Raw genomic sequence first — 25,431 nt, 5'->3', positions numbered from 1 at the left:
AAATTCTGAACATTCTAACTGTAGGCCACATAAATCCACTCTCATTTGCATTTTGTTTTAGCTATGGCCAACAAACAAGATTGGACCACTATTTAACCATATGCCAATGTAAAGGTAGCTATATACACAGCATTACAATATTTGCTATCCTCAAAAATACATGAGGAGACCCTATACTGTATAAACATCATACACATATCTTACACACTGCAACACCACACGTCATAGCCACAATTTGCACTACAACACCGCACATTTCCAAACTCAGCCACACCATACACCCTGTGCACCACCATACATTATACTCATATTGCAGTCACAATTTACATTACCACATCAAACATTTCTGAGTATAACACTGCCATACCACATATGGACACACATCATACTGCCACACCATGCATGCCCATATCTTGTACTGCAGTCCCTCATAGTCACCTTTCACACTACATCACCTAAACTGTACTTTGAAATGCAGCACCACACTCTGATTTAGGTGGAAGGGATACACAGGATAGAGCTTAAGTTCTGTATTTTCTCAGTTGCATTTTGTTTTGAAGGAACAGCTTTTCTGACTTACACCCACTGGCTTATTTTGCTGTGGAAAAAAGCAGGCCAGAAGGTGACCCACAGAGCCACTCTCAGATGGAGTTTATGGACAGGGCATTTGCTGATAGGAATATCTTAACACTTTGTCACTTTGCTTGCAGGCACTTCAGAGTATCATCATAGAAACCTATCAGTATAGCACTTTGGAATGCCATTTAGCTACCAAAGTGAATTTACCTTGCAGTTTCATCTGTAAATACTGTACAGCATTTTAAGAGATGGAGGACTGTCTCCATCTATTACTTCTTAACATTTCTATGCCAGGTTTTTGGCAGGTGATGCATCTTCTGGAAAAACTGTTTGAACATTGATTATCACTTGTTGACACATTCAGCGTTAGTTAACTGAATAAAGCTGCATTTACCTGTTGGCTGACATGAATATTGACGTATAGATAAGAAGATATTTGCACTTGTTGCATGTTGAAAACTCATTTACCAGCTAATTTGATGATGTGAGTAAGTTTATGATGGATAACAACATTAGGAGCTAGCTTCTCTTGTGCTTTGAAGGCTCCGTAGCATATCTTCCTTTACACTTTAAATTTTTTTATACTACTCCTTGCTGTTCTCTGTTGATACATCTTTTAAATATCCTCACAGAACCCATAGATAATGCAGGAGAATATTAATGTCTTACGCAGACATAAACTAGTAAGGAAGAAGTGCCATGGAGTCCTCTGTATACAAGAATATGACCCGTGGACTCATACACAAGACTGTATTAAGATGCATGATATTTTTGTGATTGCTTTACCTTTGTACTTTTATAATGTTAACTAATATTTAAGAATTCTCTATGTATTTGTGATATAAAACCAAGACACTAAACGGGTGTTACGAGTGTTGATAGTTTTATATTTCTATGGAGGATAAAGTCTTTCATATTTAGAAAAATAAAACTTACCATTCACTGATAATTTATTCACCTTAGCCATTTATAAATTGAAAGCTGTAATGGGGAGTTTGATAGTAGGTGGGGGAGCCCCCCCCATCCACTCAATGTACTGCTTCCTTCAGGTGACTTTACACTGAGTGAAAAGCCAAATGGCTTCTTGTAACCCAGGAAAACATTTACTTTGCTGGTTGGTACCTGGTAACCACATACTGCAATCAGTAAATGGATGCCAGGGTGGTTTACTGGGTTAAGGTTCTCCAACCAGATGAGACAAATTAAAGGTTTAAATGTGGCAGGTGTTTGGGGCTACTGCTTACATAATGCCACTCAGAGATGAGTAAATGGTCAGTTGTCTTCAGTGGAGAGAGTAGCCTAGTCCAGGGCTCCCTTACTGCTGATGGGATAATTAAGGATTTAATGATGAGTAAATGGATGTCTGGTATATTTCATTATGCACAATACTGATCAGTAACTTTGTCTTCACTTTTTTGCTTTTGAAATTTGTTTCTTGCCCACCCTGTTGAAATAGAAGGAAATTTGGTGGTGATATGATGATGATGGTGATGATGACTACCATGCTACGTACTTTGAATGGTTACTACTTATTTTGTAGTAGTTACCATTAAACTAGTCCTGAGTGTGACAGTACCAGTATGTAGCTATTTAGTATGGACAGCAGATGACATGTTTAGGTGGTTGGTTTGTAGAGGATTGCTGAGCCTCAGGGAATTAACTGACTAGTGTTGTGAGCAATAAACCCCAGACAGAACATGAATGAAAACCTCTTTAGATCACATCTGGTTAGAGCACCACAATCCACTAAAACACAAGGCTTCCATTAGTTGGCTATATTCCTACTGCTCTGTACAGCAAGTGGTTTCCTGGGTTACAAGATACCATTTGGCCTGTCTCTCAGTGTAGAGTTACCTGAAGGTAACCTATCTATCCCACTGTTTTCGTGGAAGCAGGGTTAGGATGAGAACAAGGATAAGGTAGATTTACAAAGCTTCCATTAATGAAGCTTTTCAGTAGGATATTTTAAAATTTATTCTTGTTACTTCGAGATCACTTTATGGCTCCTAGGAGAGGCCTCCAGAAATGAAATTATGGGAAACATTCTTCAGTAAGACTGTCACAAGCACTTTGAAATACAGAAAATATTGAAAACTGGGATACCAACATGTGAAAATGATTTACTCATACTGTATTCGTCTATGATCTCAACCAATATCCAGCATAACAGGCAGGTTGAAATCCAGCAATTTAAATATCCAGTAACACAAATCTCCGCAGTGCTTAAATACCCAGCAGTTTAAATGTCCATCATAACAAGCGCCCATAGCATTTTAAATATTGCGCCATTAAGTGTGAGCTGGAGAGGTGTCAATGTAGCTGGTGTTTTAAAAAAAATTTAGTGACAATCAAGATATTACCTATTTTTCTAGGGATTTCATAGAGTTTTTTATATTTTAGAACATACTAGATATTTTTAAACAACCAAATTAGGGAAATTAGTGAAATTTAAAGGCCGGCAGAGCGTCACCTGCAGCCGCCATGACGGTCCCTTTAACTCTTGATGACGTGGAGGATGGGTATTTAACCTTTTGTTCCTGGATTTTCCATCTTATTCTCCAGCTTCTCATCGATTCTCTGGGCAGGTTAGTGAAGAGGTATTTAGTTGGAGTATCTTGGCGTGTGATTTATGTGCAGTATAGAACTAAAAGGAGGCGAGAGAGATGAAAAGTGAGTGCTTCTTTGCCCCCTAGCTACGTAATGAGTCGGTGGGTACATTCATTGCTTTTTGCTCCTCCACTTTCATATTTCCTCCAACTTTTCATCCGGATACTTGCCAAGTTCATTAAGATGTATAATTTCAGTATTATGTAAGTCCAGGGAGGAAAAGTAAGTGAGAGTGGTAACGGAGAATCAGGCAGGGAAGGCATTTAACATTTTGCTCCTGCATCGTTACTTTTCCATCATTTTTTTTTTCCTACTCCAGTTTCGTTAAAAATTTGTTAGTTTAATGTTCTGAAGTACATGAAGCACAAGTAAAAGGTAGTGTCAAGAGTTTGAAAGCATGGTGTTAAAGTGCTAGCCTATGCCTAAGCTTTTGTATTGAGCTCCCTCAGTTACATACTCATCTTTATGGTGTTAAATATTTGGTTCCGGGATAATTCGCCGTTGTCAGATTGCTGTCAATTCACTGTCAGACAATTGGCTGTCAAAACATGGAAAATTCCCTGTCATTCTATAAATATACTTAAAATTAATTAATATTGGCGACGGCGAATTGTCCCGAAACTGCAAGGGTTCCGGGACAATTTGAATTTTGCCTTCATTAGACAATTCGTTGTCAAAACATGGACGATTCCTCATCATTCTATAAATATGCTTAATATTAATTAATAATATAATAATTGATGTTCATGGGAACTATTAGGGTATATGTCATCCTATAGCGTAGGCTTGGGATGTTTATTTTTTGCACTCTGCCCATAATTAACCTAATTCAGAAATTGTGATGGTGAATTGACTTGACGGTGAATTGTCCCGAAACCACATATTTAATCCCATACCAGAAGCTGAGGGGCCTAAGTATAGTTGGTGTTGCAGACTGATGCCAGTTTTATTTATTTATTTTTTCAATGCATAATGAGGGTTTAGATACAGTTGTTTAAATCACACAAAAACCAAATCTTCTCATGACTGCTAACTCCAGTTTGCAGAATACAGGATTGTTTTTTTAAAAACTGAAAGAAGTTCAGTCCAATTTTATTGTTGCTTAACCCCATTCATTCTGGCTGAGCATACCCTATGATCTCAGTTAGCAAGTGGTTCTGTGGGGCCGTCCTACAGGTACCATGCAGTACATACACTGTGTGGGGATCCGGAGTCCCCATGTGGTAGACAGTGCCTCACCAGTCAAATCAGGGTCCCACCTATGGCAAGGTGCAATAATATGAGGAGGTTTGGCTCTTGGGTGGGTGCTGCAGCTGTTCCACCCAGGGTGCACAGTGCCACCAAGTGTAGGATCCTCGTCATCGCCCGTTCTGTTGTTGTAAATAAGACCTAATCCCTCAGGCTTTGGGTTCAGTACCTAGTACAGCGTTGGTGAGTTAGCAGCACACGTAGGGTTTTGAGTACCAAGTACTAACTGGCTATTCCTGGCACATTTTGATTGCTGACCTCAAGCTGACAGTTTTATGCCAGACACTAGGCTACCACCAACAGGGTTTCACAATCTCCAGCCAGGCTTGCAGTGCTATGTATGCCTCAGTCAAATGAAAGCACTCATTTTGGGAAATTGGGCAACATCAGCTGGCTATCATGTCAGTAGGTTAACTGAAAACGACAAGTGCTTTATGGCCAGTCATTTTCACATTGTCGAATATTTACACTCATAGATACTCTGCACATTTATATCTGCTACACAGCCCAAGACATGCAGTGACACCAAACTTGACATGGCCTTTCTCTGACATACAGGGCGTGCCCATGCAAAGTTTCAGCTCATTCCATTTAGCAGTATAATCTGTACCCTCGATTATTAGTTATATCCACAGAATTTGTGAAGATTCAACAATGGCACATTATCTTTGCTATCATCTAGCTAGCTGCTTAAAATGTCAGCTAAAGATGATGCTGCCAACTCATCCATCTTGAACCAGCCATTGTCACCCGTTTACGTTGAGATGAGTTCTTATGAAGCTGCCAGGTTGATTTGCGTCTTATTGGGAACTTCATTTCTCTTACAATACAGAATTTCAATTATTCCATTTTGACATAGGATAGTTAGAGAAAAGTGATGAAAAGTTGAAGTCCTGTGAAACAGCCAGATTGGTAGAGACTTGTTAGGAACTTGACACCACCTTCCTGTTGTAAATTTCTCAGTGGCTTTTCATTTTAGAAATACTGTACTGTATTAGGATAATTATGTGAGGATGATACAATGTCCCACAGGTCAGTGTGAATGGTAACTACAGATGGTGATGACAATTCAGCCGTAAGCATTTTTCATTCATTCATTGCCAGACGCCATGTATCCCAGACAGGGTGACCAAGGGCTTGGAGTTAATTGTTTTACAGGGAGGGGCTCTAAACCTCCACCAACCCCACTTGATACGTAGGGATGCCAACAGCATCTGGTGTTCCCAGGCGGTCACCCCAGGCAAGTACTAACCAGACCCAACGTAACCTGCCATTAAAAAAAAAAATATATAAAAAAAAAAAGGGTTAGTAGCTCAAGACTTTGTGACAGTGACTGAAAAACTCCAGTTGCCGTTTGGAAACTTAATGCCAGTACCGGTACTTTGTTATGGTTTTGGTAAAGTAAGGTAATACTGGATTAGAATAGATCTTTACATGTAACTTGGTACAGTACCATACTAATATTAAAGAAGCATAGGGAAGAATGGGGTAAGCAAGGTTAGTTTCCCTTGCCACATACAATACTGTAATCTGTATTGGTATTCTGCACTCCTGCATGTTATATCCACTTATATACAATACCATAGTAACATATCACGTTATTCAGAAGATAAATTTCGTCATCTGTGAACCTCGCTCATGGGTCAGATTTCTTCAGATGTTCCTATATGTGTGTATTTGTGCCCACATTAAATGAGTTCAAAACTAGAGAAAGAACAGTGGAATTTGAACTCTGCAGGAATAGGGTAAAGAATGTGGATTTTATTTTACAGTATCGAGTAAGGACGTCTGTTGATTAAGAGGTAGCAGAGGGAGAGCTCTGAGGATAGGCATCTTGCTGAGAGAATGGATTTGAAGTACTGTATCTCCATTATGTTGCTCCCTTTATTAACCATTTTACTACCAGGGTTCTTGCCTGAGCTGAATAACTTAACCTCATAGTTGTCTGGTTGCAGCAACTGTAAAATACATGTAGTACTGTTAGATATAGCCTTCATTAACTCCTTCATTGCTAGGGTCCCCTCCTAGGCAGAATGAATTTGGTAACAGCAAGAATAAAATACAGATGATGTATTTTTTTTTGACATACTAGGACATCTTATGCATGATTATCTTGCAGTGTAGTGTGCCGCATTCCTGCTTGGTGTGGTGCGGCTTGCTGTGTTCCTGCCCAGTGTGGTGCTGCATGCTGTGTTGGTTCTTGAGATGCTTGTTGCAGTGCTACTTGTTCCAGTGCTGCTTGGTGTGGTAAATGCTGTGCCAGACATTCTACCATTGCAGAGATACATGGAGCAGTGGTGTACATGGAGTGGAGGTAAGAGAAGGAGTGAGATTATGTATCATCTTTAATAATAGACAGAAGGCAAAACGAACTGTATGTCTGGAAAAGATGAAGAAGTTGTCCAGTGGGTGTCATATCACTATATGATGTGCACATTTTGTCTATATCTTGACCTTTGTTATTACAGGATGACAGTGTTGGTACCTGTTAAGTACCAGTATCCACCTCAGCCATTATCAGTCTCTCCATTACACCCTGATCATCACTTACCAGCAAGGACATTTGTGATCTGCGCTTAAGATATGTTTAACCCCATCCATCTGATGACTTTAATTTACTCTTGCTACCTCTTGACAGTTTGATTTGGCTTTGGAGTTTTTGTACTGGAAGTTTTTGGTAATGCCTTCATAAGGAATGTTTTTGCTTGTTAAATTTTATTTTATATCCAGTATATATATATATATATATATATATATATATATATATATATATATATATATTTTATCATTGTTTAATACCTTGTTTTAATCAGTCATTAACTTCATTACTACTAGAAATCGTACTGAAGTTGAGCAAAATTCACTGGTGCTTTTTGTTATTGTTATCCCAGGCTCATCTGGACATAAACTCAGCGGATTGCAGGAAATCAGCCATCTCAGTCTATCACTCTCAGAAGTCTTTTATTGAGCTTATGTTGGAGGAGTGTCTGTTGATAGTGAGGTGCATGAAGAATTTTGAGATGTGAAGGGCTGCATTATAGACAGGGCATTGTTGATTGTTTTTTATTATACTTTGTGTTGATAGTGCAGCCAGGAAGGGCAGTGGCCATTTTGTTGTCTGGCCAGGTGGTAGCATGGTTGTGGGAAAGATAGTTTTGAAGGATGAACGTCTTTTCTAATGAAGTATGTATTGTGGTTGGAGGGTTTGGATGGCAGTGGTGTTTGTGTTTGTGAAATACAGTATAGTGTTGGATGGAAATGGGAGAAATGTTGAGGAATTCTTTATGGATCTTCGAAGTTTCCCACTTCTTCTTTCTTCTTCATGGTGAGTGGTGTGACGTACTTGTTTCTCAGGTTCATGGGGTCCTTGATTGGGAGTACTTATCTATCTTGGTGCAGGTAATCTGTGTTTGTGGTATTTGTTTTTTCATATTTCTGTAGCCAGATGCCTTAATCTTTGAAGGAATGGCCACAGACAGATTGCCTCCATGTCACCCTGGCCTTCACGATCAAGCTGCCCTCCCTCCAGTTCGCACCACCTTCATTCATACCTCTCCACCTCATCCCTTCACGTTAACCTCAGAGGGGGACAGGTAGACTGAAATGTGTTATTCCTGTCATAATGTTTTTTTTTTCTTTTCTTTTTTCTTTTCATACCGGTAGTTTTGGAGAGAGGATGTGGGTAGTAATGAATGGTGAAGGGTGTAGTATTTTATATCTCTTGAATGCAGATGATGTGCTGCTACATGCTGCTCCTGAACAAGAACTTTTGTAGACTGGTACCATACAGAGTTTTGTTGATGTCTCTGAGCATCATGCATTGTAAGTAAACGTAACTAGGAGTAAGATGATGGTTGTTGAGAGAGAAGGTGACTCTTAGGTGTGATGTTCTAGTTAATAGTGAAAGTCTTAAATTGGTGAGTATCTAAGTACCTGGGTGCAGTTATATTTAAAAAAAAAAAAAAAAAAAAAAAAAAGAACGGGGAGTAGAGTGGCACAGGGAAGAAAGGAGGCTGGTGTTATGAAGGCCTTGATACGAAGCAGGTTTGTGTGTGTCTGCTGCAAGAGGGTTGTGTGAAGGAGTTGTGCCTATTTTAACATCTGTGTGAGATTTTGGTATGGTATATAAACAAAACGCCAACAGTTAGAGCAGTGGGGAAGGAGTTATTGGGTAATGAGTGGAGGGTAGAGAGTGGTTAGGATAAGAACCATGATTCTTGAAAGATGTGGATTAAGGAAGTCAGTGGATAGAGTATTAATGCATGTTCATATGGTATGGGGATATGGTGAGAATGGGTATGAAGTGGTGGAAAGAGTATGTGTGTGAATTTAAAGGATTTGAAGGTTTGAGGGGGTATGATAGGCTAAGAAGGTGGCTAAATAATGGGAAATGTGTGTGAGAAGCAAGATAATGGGATTGATGAGGCCAGGGAGCTGACAAGGGATCAAGCTGGTTGGATGAATTTTGTGTAGGATGCTTGACAAGTGTTTCTGGCTTTTTATTGTCTGGTAGATAACTATGAATGTGTGTAGAAAGGTGTTGCTGTGTGGTAGAGAATTCCAGGGGCCTGAATGGTGAATGAATGTGTGATTGGCCCATTTCATTTGGCATGTTGTTAATTAGATTTCCACAGTAATTTTTTTTGTCTCTTTCCTTGCCTTCTGGACCCACCTCATTCCATTTTTGGTTGGGAAAGATGCAGGATGATGACAACAAGGCATTTTCATGTTTGTGGTCAAAGTGGGGATCCGGTTTGAGGTTGATTAACTCTTTGAGATTCCAGTGACGCATTTTCGTGTCATTTCAAATCCAACTTCAGAGATTCCGATCACACATTTATGTGTCATTGTATGATAATTTTGTAAAATATTCACCATAAATCGCGTTTACGTGTCATAACAGAGAGACTCGGGCATGATGTCGCAGAATGCCTGCTCTGTGCATGGCGGGCAGTAATTTTGCATGGATTAAACCAGACATACTGGATATCTTTTTTTTTTTTTTTTTTTTTTTTTTTTTTTTACTGCTTAAGGTGGAAAATGACGAGTTGATGGATGCGCTTTTGAAACTTTTTAATGTGGTTTGGGATAATGGTGGAATTCCAGAAGAGTGGAAAAATGGAGTGATTATAAAAATACCAAAAAAGGGAGATTTAAGTGTGTGTGGCAATTGGAGGGGGATAACTTTGACACCTGTAGTTGCAAAAGTCTTTTCCAAAATCTTGTTGAACAGAATAGAGCCAGTAATTGATAAAATTTTAAGAGAAGAACAAGCGGGATTTAGAAAGGGTCGAGGTTGTAATGATCAGATTTTTATTGTAAGGCATCTAATGCAACAAGCTAATGAGATGAAAATGCCACTTAACATGTGTTTTGTGGATTTTGAAAAGGCGTTTGATAGTGTTTCACGTGGAGCTATGTTGAAAATTATGAGATTCTATGGTATACCAGAAAAGTTTGTAAATATCATTAGAAGCCTACATGAAGGTACTTTTTGTAAGGTAATGGTGGGTAGTTCTTTGAGTGATCCATTTCAAGTTAGGTCAGGAGTGATTCAAGGAGGAGTTCTTTCGCCATTGTTGTTTGTTTTGGTTATGGATTATGTTATGAAAAAGGTTGTAAGGAGAACAGGTGCAGGAATTAACTGGAAAGAAATAAGAAGCTGATGGATTTGGACTATGCTGATGATATTGTACTGATTTGCGGAAGTATTTACGAGATGCAGAGGGTGCTCGATTGTCTGGTGGAGGAGGGAGAAAAAGTGGGATTGGTAATAAATTGTGGAAAGACTGAAATTATTAATATGAACGTGGAGAACCAAATCGATTGTGTAATTGGGAATAATGTGGTGAAGAATGTAGAAAACTTTAAATATCTGGGAACGATTGTATCATCTAATGGATCATTAAACAATGAAATTGAGGAGAGGATTAGACAGGCTTGGCGAGCTGTTGGAATGTTGAAATCTGTTTGGAATAATAATATGCTTTCGGTACATACTAAAGTGAAAATTTACAAGTCCATGGTTAGACCCATTTTAATTTACGGGCATGAGTCATGGTACAGTACAATTGCAACAGATCAGAAAGTATTAGGATTTGAGAATAAAATACTGAGAAGGATTCTTGGGGTAAAGTGGCAAGACAGAGTTACAAATGAAAGAGTAAGGGATATTACGAGAGTGGAACCAGTTAATGAATATATGAGACTGTCTCGCTGGAAGTGGCTGGGGCACATATATAGAAAAGAAGGTTGTTTAATACAGGATGTGCCAGAGTGGATTGCTAGAGGAAGAAGAGGTAGAGGTAGGCTGAGGGAAACCTGGTTGAGGACAATGAAAAAAGAAGCAGGAGAGGAGTGTTGGTGGGACCTGAAGGAGATGGCAAGAGACAAATATTGGTGGAGAGAGTTCATTGAGACCCTATGCATCCCGTGGGGTGCCACAGGAAATGATTGATTGATTGATTGATTGATTGATTGAATATTTCTCCATGGCAAGGTATAAAATTTTTGGTTTTCACCTAACTTCAATTCAACATTTTGCCTTTTTATTTTCTTTCGTTTTCCTTTTTGAACACTATGACAGAGTACAACTGTTCAGCTTAAAAATAGCACCACAACCATCATCGTATCATAATAAGTGTATTTACACTGACCTATCAAAGAAAAAGATCGCGATGCGAATATGCAGCCAAGACTCATAAAAAATTGTGCAACTTTTTCCTTTTGCATTACCACGCAGTAAAATGCAGAAACAGCCATAACCTGTATATCATTATACGGTAAAGGTAATTTATTGTAGTTTTGTATGGTTTAAACCAGATTTTTATATCTTGAATTGAGTTGAAATATGTATTGTGTAAAAGGTACAGAGTGCTAATACAACAAAAGAAGGTGGTGGGTTTTTTTATTAGTTTTAATATTTTTGCTGAATATTTTTCTACGGCAGCGTATAAAATTTTTGGTTTTTGGCTAACTTCAACTCGTCATTTTGATGTTTTATTTTCTTTGTTCTCATTTTTTTAATACACTATGATAAAGTTCAACTATCCAGCTTTGAATGACACCAAAATCAGCATTCTGTCATAAAAAGTGTATTTACACAGAGTGATCATAGAAAAACGTCACGGGGCAAAGATGTGAGTTAGCACGTGACCTACTGACTCAAGCACAGACAAAATCTGCCTGGCCCAGAAACCTGATAGGGTTAATTAATTGTTAGAATGACCTGTTTATGGACTTTCCTATGATTCCTTTTGCTGTCTGAAAGTATATTAGTATTGTGTTATTAGATGGTTAATTTTATTATCTGAATCTTTTCCTTGTACTTAAATCATAAAACATCTACATGATACCAAGAAATATGTGGTAAATCTGCAGTCCATATGTTTCTCTTGGAGCTTCAGCTTTTATGATGTGATTTAATAAAAGTGAATCAGTATCCTCTCTTTCTTCCTCTTCTGTCTTTCTTTCCTTCATTCTTTCCTATTTCTTCTGCCTACTGGTGACTTTACGCTCCCTCTTTTGTAATTCTTTCCTTCTTTGTTTCCTCTCCTTTCTGCCTGTGGGTGACTTTACACTGAGTGACAAGCCAAATGGTTTCCTGTACACCAGGAAATCATTTACTGTGTTAGTTGGTACCCATATAACCAAATTATTGCACCTGGTGGTTTAGTGGGTTGGTGCTCCAATCGGACTGAGCCTGTGTAGGTTTATATCCATGGGGTGGTTGGGGTTTGTTGCTCACGTAATGCCAGTCACGGATGAGCCAGGCTGGTCACTCTCATCTTAAATGTCAGGACCAACTTGCCCAGCCCCGGGATCCTACACTCCCCATGGGGCAACATAGGATTGGATGTTGGATGGATGGATGGAATCAGTATCCATGAAGAGTAACTGAGCCATACACCTTGAGTTCTGCCTACAGTGTTCAGGGATCTTGAATCTCGTCTTCTGAGTTCTTACTGATCAGCAGTTAACTGGACTTGCTTGTACATGCAATTAAGATTCCAGCCAACTGAGTGTATTCTGGCCAGTGGTATGTCGTATGTGGCAGCAGACTGGTCTGTATACAATTACTCATTGAATTCAGCACATGGAATTTATACTGACTAGCAGTTGGCTGACCAGTATGTCTCAAGTGGCTGTGGACTCACACGTATACAGATACACCTTGAGTTCAGCGTACAATTCTTACTGACCAGCTTTAATGCAGACAGTATAAGTATCTAATTGCAGCTGACTTGCTTGTATTGCCCCATTCCTGCCAACTGTCTGTAGAGTTACACCTAACAGTCGCCTCTTAATGACTATAATAATTTTCTTCCCGTCAGTATATTGGTTATGTACATCACACAGCATGCTCATATTTATAAATATCACACTAACCTTTCATGAATTTTGAATGGTGATTGAGGTGGTGTGGCTGTTGAAATTTTGCTGGCATGAGTATAGCAAATTTATGTATGACTCAGCCTGAATATTTCCATGCAAGGACACAACAGTCTGCATAACTTCCATGATGTCACATTTGCTGTATAATTTAATGGTAGGAAATGGGGAAAGGTTGTTAGAATGATTATGAGAATTTTCTTCTAGTTTTGACCTAAAGAAACAGTGATTTGCCTTGCAACCTCAGTTTCTCGAGGATGAGCAACAGATAGCATGTGATTTTAATGGGTATAGAAACATTATTTGAATCTGGGAAGTGGTGCAGTTATGTTGCAGGGTATAGGAGAAGTGGGTGGGGCTGTGTGACAAGCAATACTGAGAGGGAGAGGTTGTGTTTGTGTTTGTGGAGTACTGTATAAGTATGGATGTGTAGTTGTGAATGAGATTGGTGGTGGTTGGCAGTGGAGATGTGGCCTGTGACTTTACTACTGTTCCAAGTAACTGCTTGATAGTTGAAGTGACGAATAAGCGTTTATACTGGTGCCATTATAGACAGTGTAATAGTTGAAATGCCTTTTTTTTTTTTTTTTTTTTTTTTTTTTTTCTCCCATTATACTTTAGGCCTTCTGTCTTACATTTGACCTTGAGGTGTAACTACTGCACTTGAGGGATAGAATACTGCAGTAAAGATGGCAGTATCATTAAAATTTACTGATTCATCATTGCTGATTCTTTAATTTTAATAAGATTGATTAGCCTTTCTCAGGTTCTGAAGGGAATTTTTTGGCCTTCACAAATTGCTTAGGCATCAGCATAACCAGAAAATCCAATTAGCAGAAAGATGAGACATTGCACTTTATGATTATGACCCTGCTAGTATGTATAGGTTTTTTCTTTTGGTGGCAGCTCTCAGTGTGTTGTAGTCTCGAGCAGTTTCCCTACTCAGTCCCTTATTCTGGATCATAAGAAAATTAATAATGTTAACTAATATACCCTTCCTCTGAAAATGCAAGAAGGTCCACTCTTGTATAAATTCTTTTGTGTCTGCTGCCACTACATATGGCCTTCTAGCAGTGCAATTAGTTGGAGTTTTTCAGTCACTGTAAGCCTATACAGGCTAAGAAGTGAGCATATTGCAGTCATAACATAGGGATACAATAAGCCAGTATTTTGCTTTCGGCGGGACGCGTTAATGGGCTTGAACACAATAGCTGAGAATAATTGTGTGATCATTACCTGCTCAGAATGACATCACGTTTGATACTCACTTCATATCAGCTATAAGTAGAGTACCACTAAAGCAAACCACGATCCTGATTGGTGATGTTGTAGGTGACATCTGGGACTAAATGATAAGCTTGCTGATCATTTTGAAACCATGAACAAGCTGTCTGTCACCTCCCTCATTGAGCATACACATTATGACTCCTTTTTTCCTTCCCTGTTGATTGATTGGCACACACACTGAGATGTTTGGTGCTGTTGTAAGTGATGCGCACATTTACAGCTGCATGAATTCACAGGTATCTGTGTGTGTGTTATAGATGCAACTGAAGGTCTGGATGCACTAACCTTGTGTGAATCAATGTGTAAATGGTATCATCTTTGAGTCAGTCCTGTGTTCTGTCGGTGACGGAGGCATGTCATTTATATATGTGGTTAACAGTACTAGTACCCTCTCAAGCTCATATGAGAACAAAGGTATGTGATTTCTGGTACTGTAAGTCCTTTTTAGTTTTTGACAGTTTTTCCAAAATATCAACTTTTTCCATGCAGCTATAACTGCAAATTAATGGAATTGAGTACAGTATTTAGCTTAAAAAATTGCTTAAAACTTAAAGAGCAATTTTTGCTGTGATAACTTTTCACCTTAAAAAGCAATAAAGTAAGGAAAGACAACATATATCTGTCCAGCGACTAACATTGTCCCAGGAGACACCACCATGTTGCCACTGTGTCATTGCTTGGCCAGGAGAGCCAACAGAAAGGATTAGTTTCTCTCAACATTTCACTAGTTCTGAAGGCTTAACTAGTTTATGTCCCAGCATACATGGATTGACTTCCTCATAGTCTGTGCATCATTGCTAATAGACGTATAGCTGACATGATAGAGCAGGATGTAACTGAATGATTGGCTTTGTTATGTAGCTCCTCAGTGTTTCTCATTTTTAAGAAAGAAGGTGAATTTAAACAAGTCATCAGTTATCAGCAAGTTAATGCACTAAGAGTAATTGACTTAACCATTATCTGTCCCCAGAATTGCTTGAGGTGTTGGGACAGAACAAGTGTGTATTTTCTTTGGACCTTCTCAGTTGATATTGGCAAGTTATAAATGAGGAAGATTCCTGACCAGGAGCTTTGTTCAGCATTCCAACCAGTCAGTGGCAGTTTAACCCCTTAACCGCGGGGCGTCACTTTCGTGACGCTTGGGAGCAAGGGATCATACCGCGGGGCGTCGCTTTTGTGATTCTGTGTTATTTTGAATTCACCCGGGCTTTCCAGTGGGGGCTTGTATCATCTATCAGTACTGACAATGTCCAACACTAGTCAGCACTCCTAATCTCATCTGTACTCCCATCCATTGTTGACAATTTAGCCATTTCTCCCCGTTCTTGACTCCCCTCCCCACCCCCCCTCCATTACCCTATGCTCTCGCCTGCCCGGCCATGCTACGCTAAGTAAATCTTCCCTGGAATTTTTCACTGATTTCATCCATTGAAATAAGCCCTATGTCGTATTCTTATACCAAATAATATATACAAGTAAGAAATCAGGTAAGTGAGAGTGCCATACACCTGGAATTGGCTAATTAACACCTGACAACACCTCACGTGCACTCGTTCGCTAATTTTCGCTGTTTTTTTCCCCTTGAAATATGCCGTATAATCTATTTTCGTAATAAATATACATGTAAGGAGAGAAGGGAGAAGCCTAAATGATATTTACATTCACCTGGAACTACCTAATTTATAATGTATTGTCTAGATTTCCTGCCAATCATATCAGTGCTACACAAAGCTGTTTCAAGATTTAACATTGGTAGCTCTGATTATATATCTCCTAAGTAGGCCTCTAATCTATTTTCGTAATAAATATACATGTAAGGAGGGAAGGGAGAATATTTACATTCACCTGGAACTACCAGATTTATAATGTATTGTCTAGATTTCCTGCCAATCATATCAGTGCTAGACTTAGCTGTTTCAAGAAGTAATATTGGTAACTCTGAATAACCCCTAAAGCAGGCCTCTAGGCTGCCCCTGCGTTATCAGTGTAGTCTCATCTTCCGAAGTGAGAGGACGTACGTTTCATCTTGCTGACTTCAAGGCCTTTTTTTTTCACCCCCATGCAAATGGCTCTGTGACCTTTACCCCCTACTAAACCTCGTGTGGAAAGAGGTAAAGGGCTGACAATTGATAAAAGAGTGACTATGATCTTTCTATTGAGTAAAACAGTGCAAGTGGAATTGTAAATAATGTGTAAATAATGTGTAAACAGCAAGTGAAAGTAATGAATGTAAATATACGTGAACAATGGAAAATAGTTTTATAAGTTATTTCAAGTGACAGTGCACAACACAGTGTAAATAAAATAGAAATGTAAATAACGTAAATAAAATAGAGAACGTAAATAGAAATGTAAATGAGTAGTATTATAAGATTACGAGTATATACCCTAGGAGTAATGAAAGTGAAAGTTTCACTCTAGCATGTCTGAATGCTATGAGTTATGAGAGTGAAGATGAAAGTGACATTCACTCTCAATGCCAGTATACAGGACGAGAAAGTGAATGCTACGTATTTTACTGAAAAGAAATTGAATCCCTACAGTGACAATAAACTAATACTACTGAAGGAAACTTATGGATAAAGACTGTAGATATATATAAGTGTTATATAGTAATAGAAATATAAAGTGTGAGGGGTTTTATGAATAATAAATGACAGGCTACCATGAGCGAACTAGTGCCAGTGCGACGATCAGACGCGCTCGTAATTTCCATTGCTTTCACAGTGTTTTTTTTTTTAGTATGGATCCCAAACTACTTGAAAATTGTAGAATAGTGTTTATAGTGTTTGTATCTGGCTGTGGTAATCATATTACGGGTTGTCGGGAAGTGTAAAGTGGAGACTTCGTTACCCTACTTCAGAGGTCTCCACAAGTCCTACGGTAACCGACGAAGGCTCAACAATCATTCCAGGAGAAAGCTGAAGGTATGTGCCATAAGCATATGTAATTTTATTATTCCAGGACTAATAACTGATTTTTGGCAAATATTTTTTGAGAGTCTGTCGGAGCCCAAATAACCCCGCGGCACACGCAAGTTATTGGTAAACAAGCCCGCGGTGTAGGGGTTAAGAGAATATCTCATGTGCATTGTGTATTTCAGACTACAATATAGTAAATGCAGAATTTAATGGATAGATGGAAATTTTCTTTCTTAGGGACTGAATAGAGAGAATGCTAGGGATTGAGCAGTGTGGAAAGTCACTGTTGGATGGCCAAGGCTGATGAGAGCAAGCTTGTTGGAGCCTCACATTTTTGTTGGTGGTGGTGGTGATACATTTCTTGTCAGTAAAACCATATCTGAACATCTGACCAAATGAAGGAAGTTCTTTCTGACTTGCAGACACAGGTCTCAGGGTCAAGCAAACTATACAAATTAAAACCAGTCTTTTTACTTTCATACTTGCAGTTAAACACTGAAGGTCTATGGCATAGTTGTATAGTAGTCCACATTTCCATTCATCACCACTGCATGAGTAAGACTGGAAAAAAAGTGGTGACTGGGTAAAGACAGGTGCGACAGTGATGAAGTAGTAGTAGAACTGGTCTGTCTGGCTGAGCAGACCCATTAGCCACAGACAAGCAATTGACCCTTCTTGGCTGTCCCATGCAGTGAACTGATGTTCCCTTGTGGTGGACAGCATTTTGCCACAGTGAAATGCAAGGAAGAGTAGAGGTGTGCCTACTGGAAGATAACAGGGGCATCATCATAGGCTTAACATCACCCCATTATGTTGTTATATGTTTACCACCAAGCAATATAAATGGTTTTCTGGGTTACTGGAGACCATTATATTCTCTTAGTGTACAGTCACTTCAGGAAGTAGCAGCACATCAAGTGAGTGGATGATAGTTGGCACCACTTACCAGTAATGTAATCAGACAAATGTACTGTGTGGAATAATATTGGTGTCCTGTAGGGAAATGAGAGAACAGAGCCATGTGATAATAAAAACATATCCATCCATCCATCATCATCTAATCCTATGTTGCCCCATGAGCAGCGTAGGAGCCCGGGGCTAGGAAAGTTGGTCCTGGCATTTAAGATGAGAGTGACCAGCCTCACTCATCCCTGAGTGGCATTATGTGAGCAATAAACCCCAACCACCCTTTGGATATAAACCTTCACCGGCTCAATCCGATTGGAGCACCTTGATCTACTGAAATAGAAAATAGAAATATCCTATGTCAAATAAAACAACAGGTCAATGTCATTTCTGTAAGTGTTCTCATGGTGTCAGGCATAAGGGATCCCTTTGTGTTAAGGTTACTTGTATGTTGAGTCACGTGTATCCAAAGTAACGAGAGAGAATTTTAGGGATTCTCTCTCTCTCTCTCTCTCTCTCTCTCTCTCTCTCTCTCTCTCTCTCTCTCTCTCTCTCTCTCTCTCTCTCTCAAGGGACTAACTGATTTAAGAGGGAGACTGTACGTGAGGATATAATTAAGATTCATGTCTAGAGTGAACAGCAGTAGTTGATTTAGTTGTCAGCCAGTTAACTAGTGAATATAGGTACTGTAGGACTGGACCCACTGCTAGTTGAGTTTTACAGTGTTGTGAAGTTAGTGTTGGGTCATCAGCATAGGACTGTGCTGTTATTAAGATGAGGAGGTTGGTAGGTTGTGCTAGAAAGGGTTGAAAAATGAGGGCCTTGGACACTTGGGTAGCATCCTGAATTTGTAGCTTTGGTTTTGTCTTCGTGCTTGTTCAGTATGTGTGGTTTTGTGGATGCTGTTACAGAAGATATAAAAGATAGGGCAGTGGATGATGGAGTGCCCCTTGTGAGAGAGGGTAGAATTTGGAATTTGCTTGTACATGGTCATACTGTGCTTGTTAAGAAGAGTGGGAGATGCAAGGTTTGGTAAATGTATTTGAGAAGTGGAATATACAGATGAATGTAGCAAAGAGTACAGTTATGGTCTTTGAATTGCATGAAGCCTAAGAGTGCATAGAGGCTGAGTGTTCAAGAAGTGGATAATGGCAGTCTTCAAATATTTAGGTAGTTTGATGATCAAGAATGGAAGTAATGAGGATGAAATGCAAGAAAGTGTGTATTAGAGAAGGTTGCAGGCACATTGAGGGCACTGAAAAGGAATAGGGACGTGAGGATGGATGTAAAGTAGTTGTTGCATGAGAGTATTGTGATGGTAGAAAAGCCTGGGTTATTTTGAAAGTATATGAGTGGAAATGAGTTATTTGAGAGGAGTTTGTGGTGAGAGAGAGATGGGAAAAATAAAAAAGATCATTGCAGTGCTGATATGGATCTGCTCAAAAGTGTAAGAAGTACCTTGCGTGGAGAAAATGGGGAATGAGATTGACTACGGGCCATATTCTCTCTCATTAAGGAAGTTCCCTAGTACCTCTACCATGGTGATTTATTTTGGGGTAATGTTAATATCCTTTTGTACATTATTTATGCAAAGTAGGGAAATATTAAAAGGATTTATATAACAGAAAAGTGTAATACAGTGCAATAGGCAAAATAAATTAGTTACGAAGATGTGTTAAGGAGCCTTGTAACTCCATGAGAATAAATGCATAAGAGTATGTATATGAGTGGGGTGGAAGGGGTTGATGGTGAGGGGGAAGACCAGGGATGAGAGAAGGGGATGAGATGGACAGGTATATTATTATAGATGATGTGAGTTGGAGGGAGAGCAGCATGATGGTGGAGGACAGGGCTTCATAGAGGTGATTTATTTGTGGCCACCTTTTCTGGGATTCGGGCATCTGACTGTTGATGACAGATAGAATTTGGTAAAGTACTTTGGGGCTGTCCGTTAGGGAGAGTCACATCTTGTTTTTCCCTTTATGAGATTTTGGCTGTCAGAGTATGGCTTGGTACTGAATTGATATCTTTGTTTACATTTTTTTTTTTTTTTACCATGAAATATTACTTTTATTAGCTTTTGAAAGGTGTGTGGTGGTTGAGTGCTTGTGTCAGAGTCTTTGTTGGGAATTAGACAGGACAGGAATGTGAGGGGAGGGTAATATATCAGTCTTTCCATGATTTAAATAGCATATGAAATAGAGATATTGGTTTTCACAGTGATGGACTAGTGGGGAATTGTGCATGGCTGAGTATGGAAATGATTGCTTCATCTTGTAGGAATTATTGCTTCTTTTTTCCATTGTCACGTGGTTGCTTGAGTCTAGGAAAAGTTGGAGGTTTCAGTGAATGTATTGACAAGTATGAGGCTGATGTGTTTTAGATAGATTGTTGTGATGTGGTCTTGTCCTGTTTGTTTGGAATTTTTTTATCTATAATTTTTCCTGGATTTGCTTTGTGTGTTTCCTGTTATATATATATATATATTTTTTTTTTTTTTTTTTAAGTTGGTCTTACAGAATATTTATAGTTAATTGTTTGCTTTTTCCTTCATGCCAGGGATGGTGCTCATTGTTTAGTAAGGGGTTTGAGGGGGTGAGTTTTTGGATGTGTGGATGTTATTTATTTTCTTCGAGATTTTGTATCAAGATTATCCCAGATTATTTGGCTGTATTGCGTGTAAGTTCTGATCATTTCATTGGTGGAGTTGAGGATGCACATCACACTGATCACAACACAGACATTCTTTCAACATAGCCTCAGCACTGCATCTTGAAGCAATTGGTTGAAGTGGCAGGCTCCCTGTCATCCTCGGGTTCACATCCAGCTGAGCCTGCAGTTACTTCATCGACATGGATTATGCTTTTTGGGATCAGTTTATTTTTTTGCTTTTGTATGTCTCCAAGATTTGTATTATGTGAGGAGAGGAGTTGGAGTTGAAGTTGTATGGTTCACTAGGGATATGGGATTACTGACTACAGTGTTGTGTCTGTTGATGGTAGCGATTGCATTGCTGCTGGTTGGAAAAAGTTTAGGTTAAGTTTGTAATGCTTGTTCTTTATGTTGAATTGTGCCTAGTTGACCATCTTGTAATTTGTGGAGGTTTTCCAGTTTTTGGCTGAGTTTGGTTGACTATTTTACTCCATGGGTGATTTGAATGGCTGTGGTTCCTTTGCCTTTTTTGAAGGAACACGAACTTGCTCTGGCAAAGATGCATGTTTCAGTCTAACTTGTTCAAGAGTTTTGTTCTTTTCCAGCCTAATAGGGGAATAAGACAATGTTGTGGCTTGAATTTTTTTCATAGTTCTTCCCTAACATTGTGTTTTAGTGTTAATATTTTTCACACGATGTGGCTTTACTTTTTTCATAGCACTTCCCTAACATTGTATTCCAGTGTTAATCTTTTTTCACACTTGGCATTCAAGATAATGATAAGTCAATTTTTGGTCAGGTTGGAGTAAGAGTTTAGTGTAGGGGTACATAAGGTAAGGTCAGGGAAGATTCTGCTTCTTTATGTCTTTGAATGTTTCATGGGCTGGGATGGTTGTTCATGTGATTAGATACAGCCATCATTTGCCTCTTAATTCCTAGAGGTCTGGCTTAAGTTAAATAAATTGTCATATGGTATTAAGAGTAAAAATAAGTCATCAGATTGTTGGAACTAATGGCAGCTGTGACCAAGAAATTACCTAGGTCTCCTCCTCAAGCTCAAGGGGGCCCTGAAATGGGTCTGGTATCACATGTCCCTCACAAATATTAATCTGTCATCCAGTGCATCACTCCTCCATCAAGACTGTAGGGACCTGGAGCTCTCGGTGCAGAAATTTAACGTGAGAATGGCTGGTTACTCTCTCACTCGGACTCTAACCCTCGTGGACTGTTTTAGGTTGGAGTACCTTAACCTTCGTGCACTTCATCTCTGTTACAGCCCACACCAGCCTCTCAACATGGGCTGATTCCTGCTTATATGTGAGGCCTACAGGTTGCTTGGATTATTGAGAAAGCTGTTATTTAGGTTTGTTGTTATTTGTGAAAAGCTGCAGTGTAGGTTTGGTAGGTTTTGCTGCCAAAGTTAAATGCATTTTAAGTTAGATGTTATTTAGGTGTTTTAGGGGGTGCTACAGTATTTTTTTTTTTTTTTTTTTTTTTTTTTTAATAATGAAAGATGCTCCTCAAGTTAGATATGTTTTATGAAAGATAACCTGTAGATTAGATACGTTTTGTGAAAGATTAGATAGGCTTTATGAAAGGTGCTATTAGGTTAAATGTTTTATGAAAGATCCAATCCCAGTTTACTATGTTTTATGTTAGAGATGCTGTATAGGTTAGATGTGATTGTTATATGGAGCAGTTCCAGAAATGTGAGGCAAGAGCAGACTGGCATGGAAATTTTCATGTTGAATAATGGTAGCCTAAGTCAGCAGTTCCTTTATGGAATATCTTAGGCCAGGTTTAGCACTATGAATCAGATGACAATTTATTATTTTTCTGTCACTCGAAGATTTTAGTATGTTCTTGGGACACTTCTTGTAGCCAAAGGGGTCAGTGAAGTATATGTTTAGTCTTTTTGCTAGCAGGTGTCTCCTCTAACTTAAATAAAATTGTCTGGTGGTTAGAAGAAAGAAATATAAATTATGTATTTGAACAGGTTAGTGTGTGCAACTTTGAAGCATAAAAAAGTACTTTGCTATTGTGAACCCAGTCTTATCTAATCATAAGTGGATTACAGGATGAAATTACCTTTCTGCAGTCCACCAGCGTTCACTTGGGGTAGGGAGGGAGTTGGGGGACAGTTGTATATCAGTGCCAGCATATGAAGGCGTCCCTCTCTAGCAGTTAAGAAAGCAAAATGGAAATAGAATTTGTTTGCAGTTGCCTCATATTTCTGAAATTGCTCCACTCTATGGTAAATGCTTAGAATTGAAGTGCCCATAACCAGAGTGGGTAAAGTGCCAGAAAAACAGAATGGGAGAAAAATATGTTTAACACCTTCAATCCAATTATGTTTTTATTTTCTTGCTGTTTGTGGTAGGTGGAGGTGCCCATCATCCACTCACGTGATGTAGTGCTACCTTTAGGTGGTTCTACACTGAGTGACAAGCTAAATGATTTCTTGTAGCCCAGGAAACCATTCATTACACCAGGTTGGTTGACCTTATAGCCTGGGATGCCACTAAGGACATAATGTTATGGCCCCCATAACTACCATCAGGATAATAGTGACAGCACATTGACGTATGGAGACCTGCCATCCCATCAAGTGAAAAGGCCTACATTGTGCAAGCATGGTCAAGGGTCTGTAGAGGTAAATGGATGAAAACGTTCTTGCTACCACCGGATAAATTCATTATTAGGAGAACACTTAATTTTAAGTACAAGAGGTGTTAAGGAAGGCTACATAATTATAACCCTATTTGTCTATCTACTGCCAGACACCACAATCCTACAAGGGGTGGCCACAAACAAATCTCCTCCATATTGCCCTGTCCCCTGCCATTTCACTGCCCTCCCCCCAGCTCACACCCTCCCCTCTGTCATACCCTCAAGTTCTAAAAGGCTATCCAGGTGAATATATTGATCTGGAGATAGCAAGATTATAATTTAAAATACATCTTTGAATTGAAGGTGTTAAGTTTGCCATAGTGTAACCAGCAACTACTCAGGAACTAGTCTAGATATTGGAGTGCTTTATGTGCCATGTTAAAAGGTTCGTATTCCTTGGTTTAGATGTCATAACACCTCCCCTTAAGTGATTGATTCTGCCTGTTACACCTTCAGCTCTCTTGTATGTTACTGATGCAAAGTATGTTGATATTAAAAGGATCTTAGTAACATACAAGAAAACATTAGGGTATGATAGGCATAGTGTATCACCTGGGGAGAGGTGTTAGGAAAGCTAAGCAAATAGAATCAACGTGGTAGGCAAATAGAATCAGAAATCAGCATGCTAAGTGAATAGAATCTGATGTTAAATGCATGTGGTTATTGATTTGAACATTTTAAATACTGAACCTCTTGTGTTTAGCAGTAATATAGGTTGCAAGAGGACAGTGGTATTATAGTTTACCAGAAAATTGTTGGTGTTGTCAGTGCCCTATGATGAGAAAGGAGGTCCGGATGATGATGATGATGATGATGACGATGTCACTAATGAAGTGGTTCCTGAGGTTGGTATTTACATTATGATATATAGAGTGTATTTTCCTCCCTATTTATTCCATTGTTGATCTTTTAACCTTTGATCAGTGATAGTTTTTCAAGGTATTCACAGTGTTATGCAAGGTCGCAGAGCCCAAGAAACAAGGTGGGTTGTTTGCGGTAGTTAATCAGTCTTATTTAATGATAGGTTTATGGATTATATGTATACTGATTTTTTTTGTGCGTGTAATAGAAACTGCATTAATAGGAACTGTTTTGTGATGTGACATAGCCCAAAAGAACAGTCAGTCCTCATTTAAAGTTTTCAGTATTTAGTTACCGGTGAATTTAACAACTTCCTCAGTTACTTTTGATTATGATTTTACTTAAGGTTAGAAATGAGTGTCATGCTTTAACACCTCACAAACTAACAGTATTTTGCCAGCACATAATTTAAGACTTTCAAGGCCCCAATTCTAAGTAGCATGGAAGGCATTGTAGCAACTTTTACTCAGTGACTGAATTAGCATATTACGCCACTGTGGCAAACCATGTTGATACCTGAAATATATGAATACCATGAAAGAGGGATATTAGGGTATCAGGTAGTAGGTGGGTGGTTACCATCGTCCCTGGGAGGTACTACCATGGGAGTGGTGTGGGGCCAAAAGCCCGGTAACTGGCTCTTCATAACACTGCCAGGCGGGGAACTCGACCACATTTACACAGCAGTCAAAGTCTGGGCTGAGACTGATACACATACACATCTCTTCTACACAGCTCAAATCTCTTCTCTGGGGTAGGCTGGACTCTTGAGTGGCAGGGGCATAGAACTTCAAATTCAAACTCAAGGGCCTGGGTTGGGTTGGTAACAGTGAGGTACATGACCATTGAAAAATTTGCCCAAGTGTTTATTGGTGGAACACTGGTGGTGCTGGAGCTGCATGGCACCCAGTACCCCTAGTTGTCATCAGAAGGGGGCAGAAAAAAGATGCTGTACGTACATTCATAACCAGGGCCTTCAAAAACAAGTGTATTTTTCACAATAATTCTCCAAGATAAAAGTTCTGTGAAGCCTCCATTGCCACACACAATGTCTAGGTTAGGATTGACTATGGAAAGTTTTGTTTACCAGTATGAAAATATCCTCATGTGTTGTTTGGCTCAATGATTTTTATTTACTTGTAAAATAAGTGTGTGTTTGGTCCTTTAAGTATTGTGGTAGTCACTTCACTGGGCATGCTGTTGATGTAACTTGCTGGTTATATGAGAGAGAGAGAGAGATAGATAGATAGAGAGAGAGAGAGAGAGAGAGAGAGAGAGAGAAAGAGGATAAGAAAAAAAAAAAGTATAG

The 25,431-nt window shown here is 39.1% G+C and overlaps 1 protein-coding gene across 1 annotated transcript in view; it reads left to right on the top strand.

Annotated features, from left to right (window-relative positions):
• The window catches only part of LOC145398103 (putative neural-cadherin 2), a 78,522-nt gene extending 53,481 nt beyond the window's left edge, over positions 1–25,041 (top strand). The window contains 3 exon segments of the mRNA XM_080271057.1: positions 3,142–3,164; positions 6,559–6,748; positions 24,881–25,041. Of these exon segments, the coding sequence (XP_080127183.1) occupies positions 3,142–3,164; positions 6,559–6,748; positions 24,881–25,041 (374 nt within the window).
• Positions 25,042–25,431: the final 390 nt, after the last annotated feature.

Source organism: Coenobita brevimanus, chromosome 44 (assembly GCF_032717465.1).
Source record: "Coenobita brevimanus isolate Jiangsu-jjx chromosome 44, ASM3271746v2, whole genome shotgun sequence".
NCBI lineage: Eukaryota > Metazoa > Arthropoda > Malacostraca > Decapoda > Coenobitidae > Coenobita > Coenobita brevimanus.
Note: the sequence above shows the minus strand (reverse complement) of the source record. Positions and strands in the feature narration are given on the sequence as shown.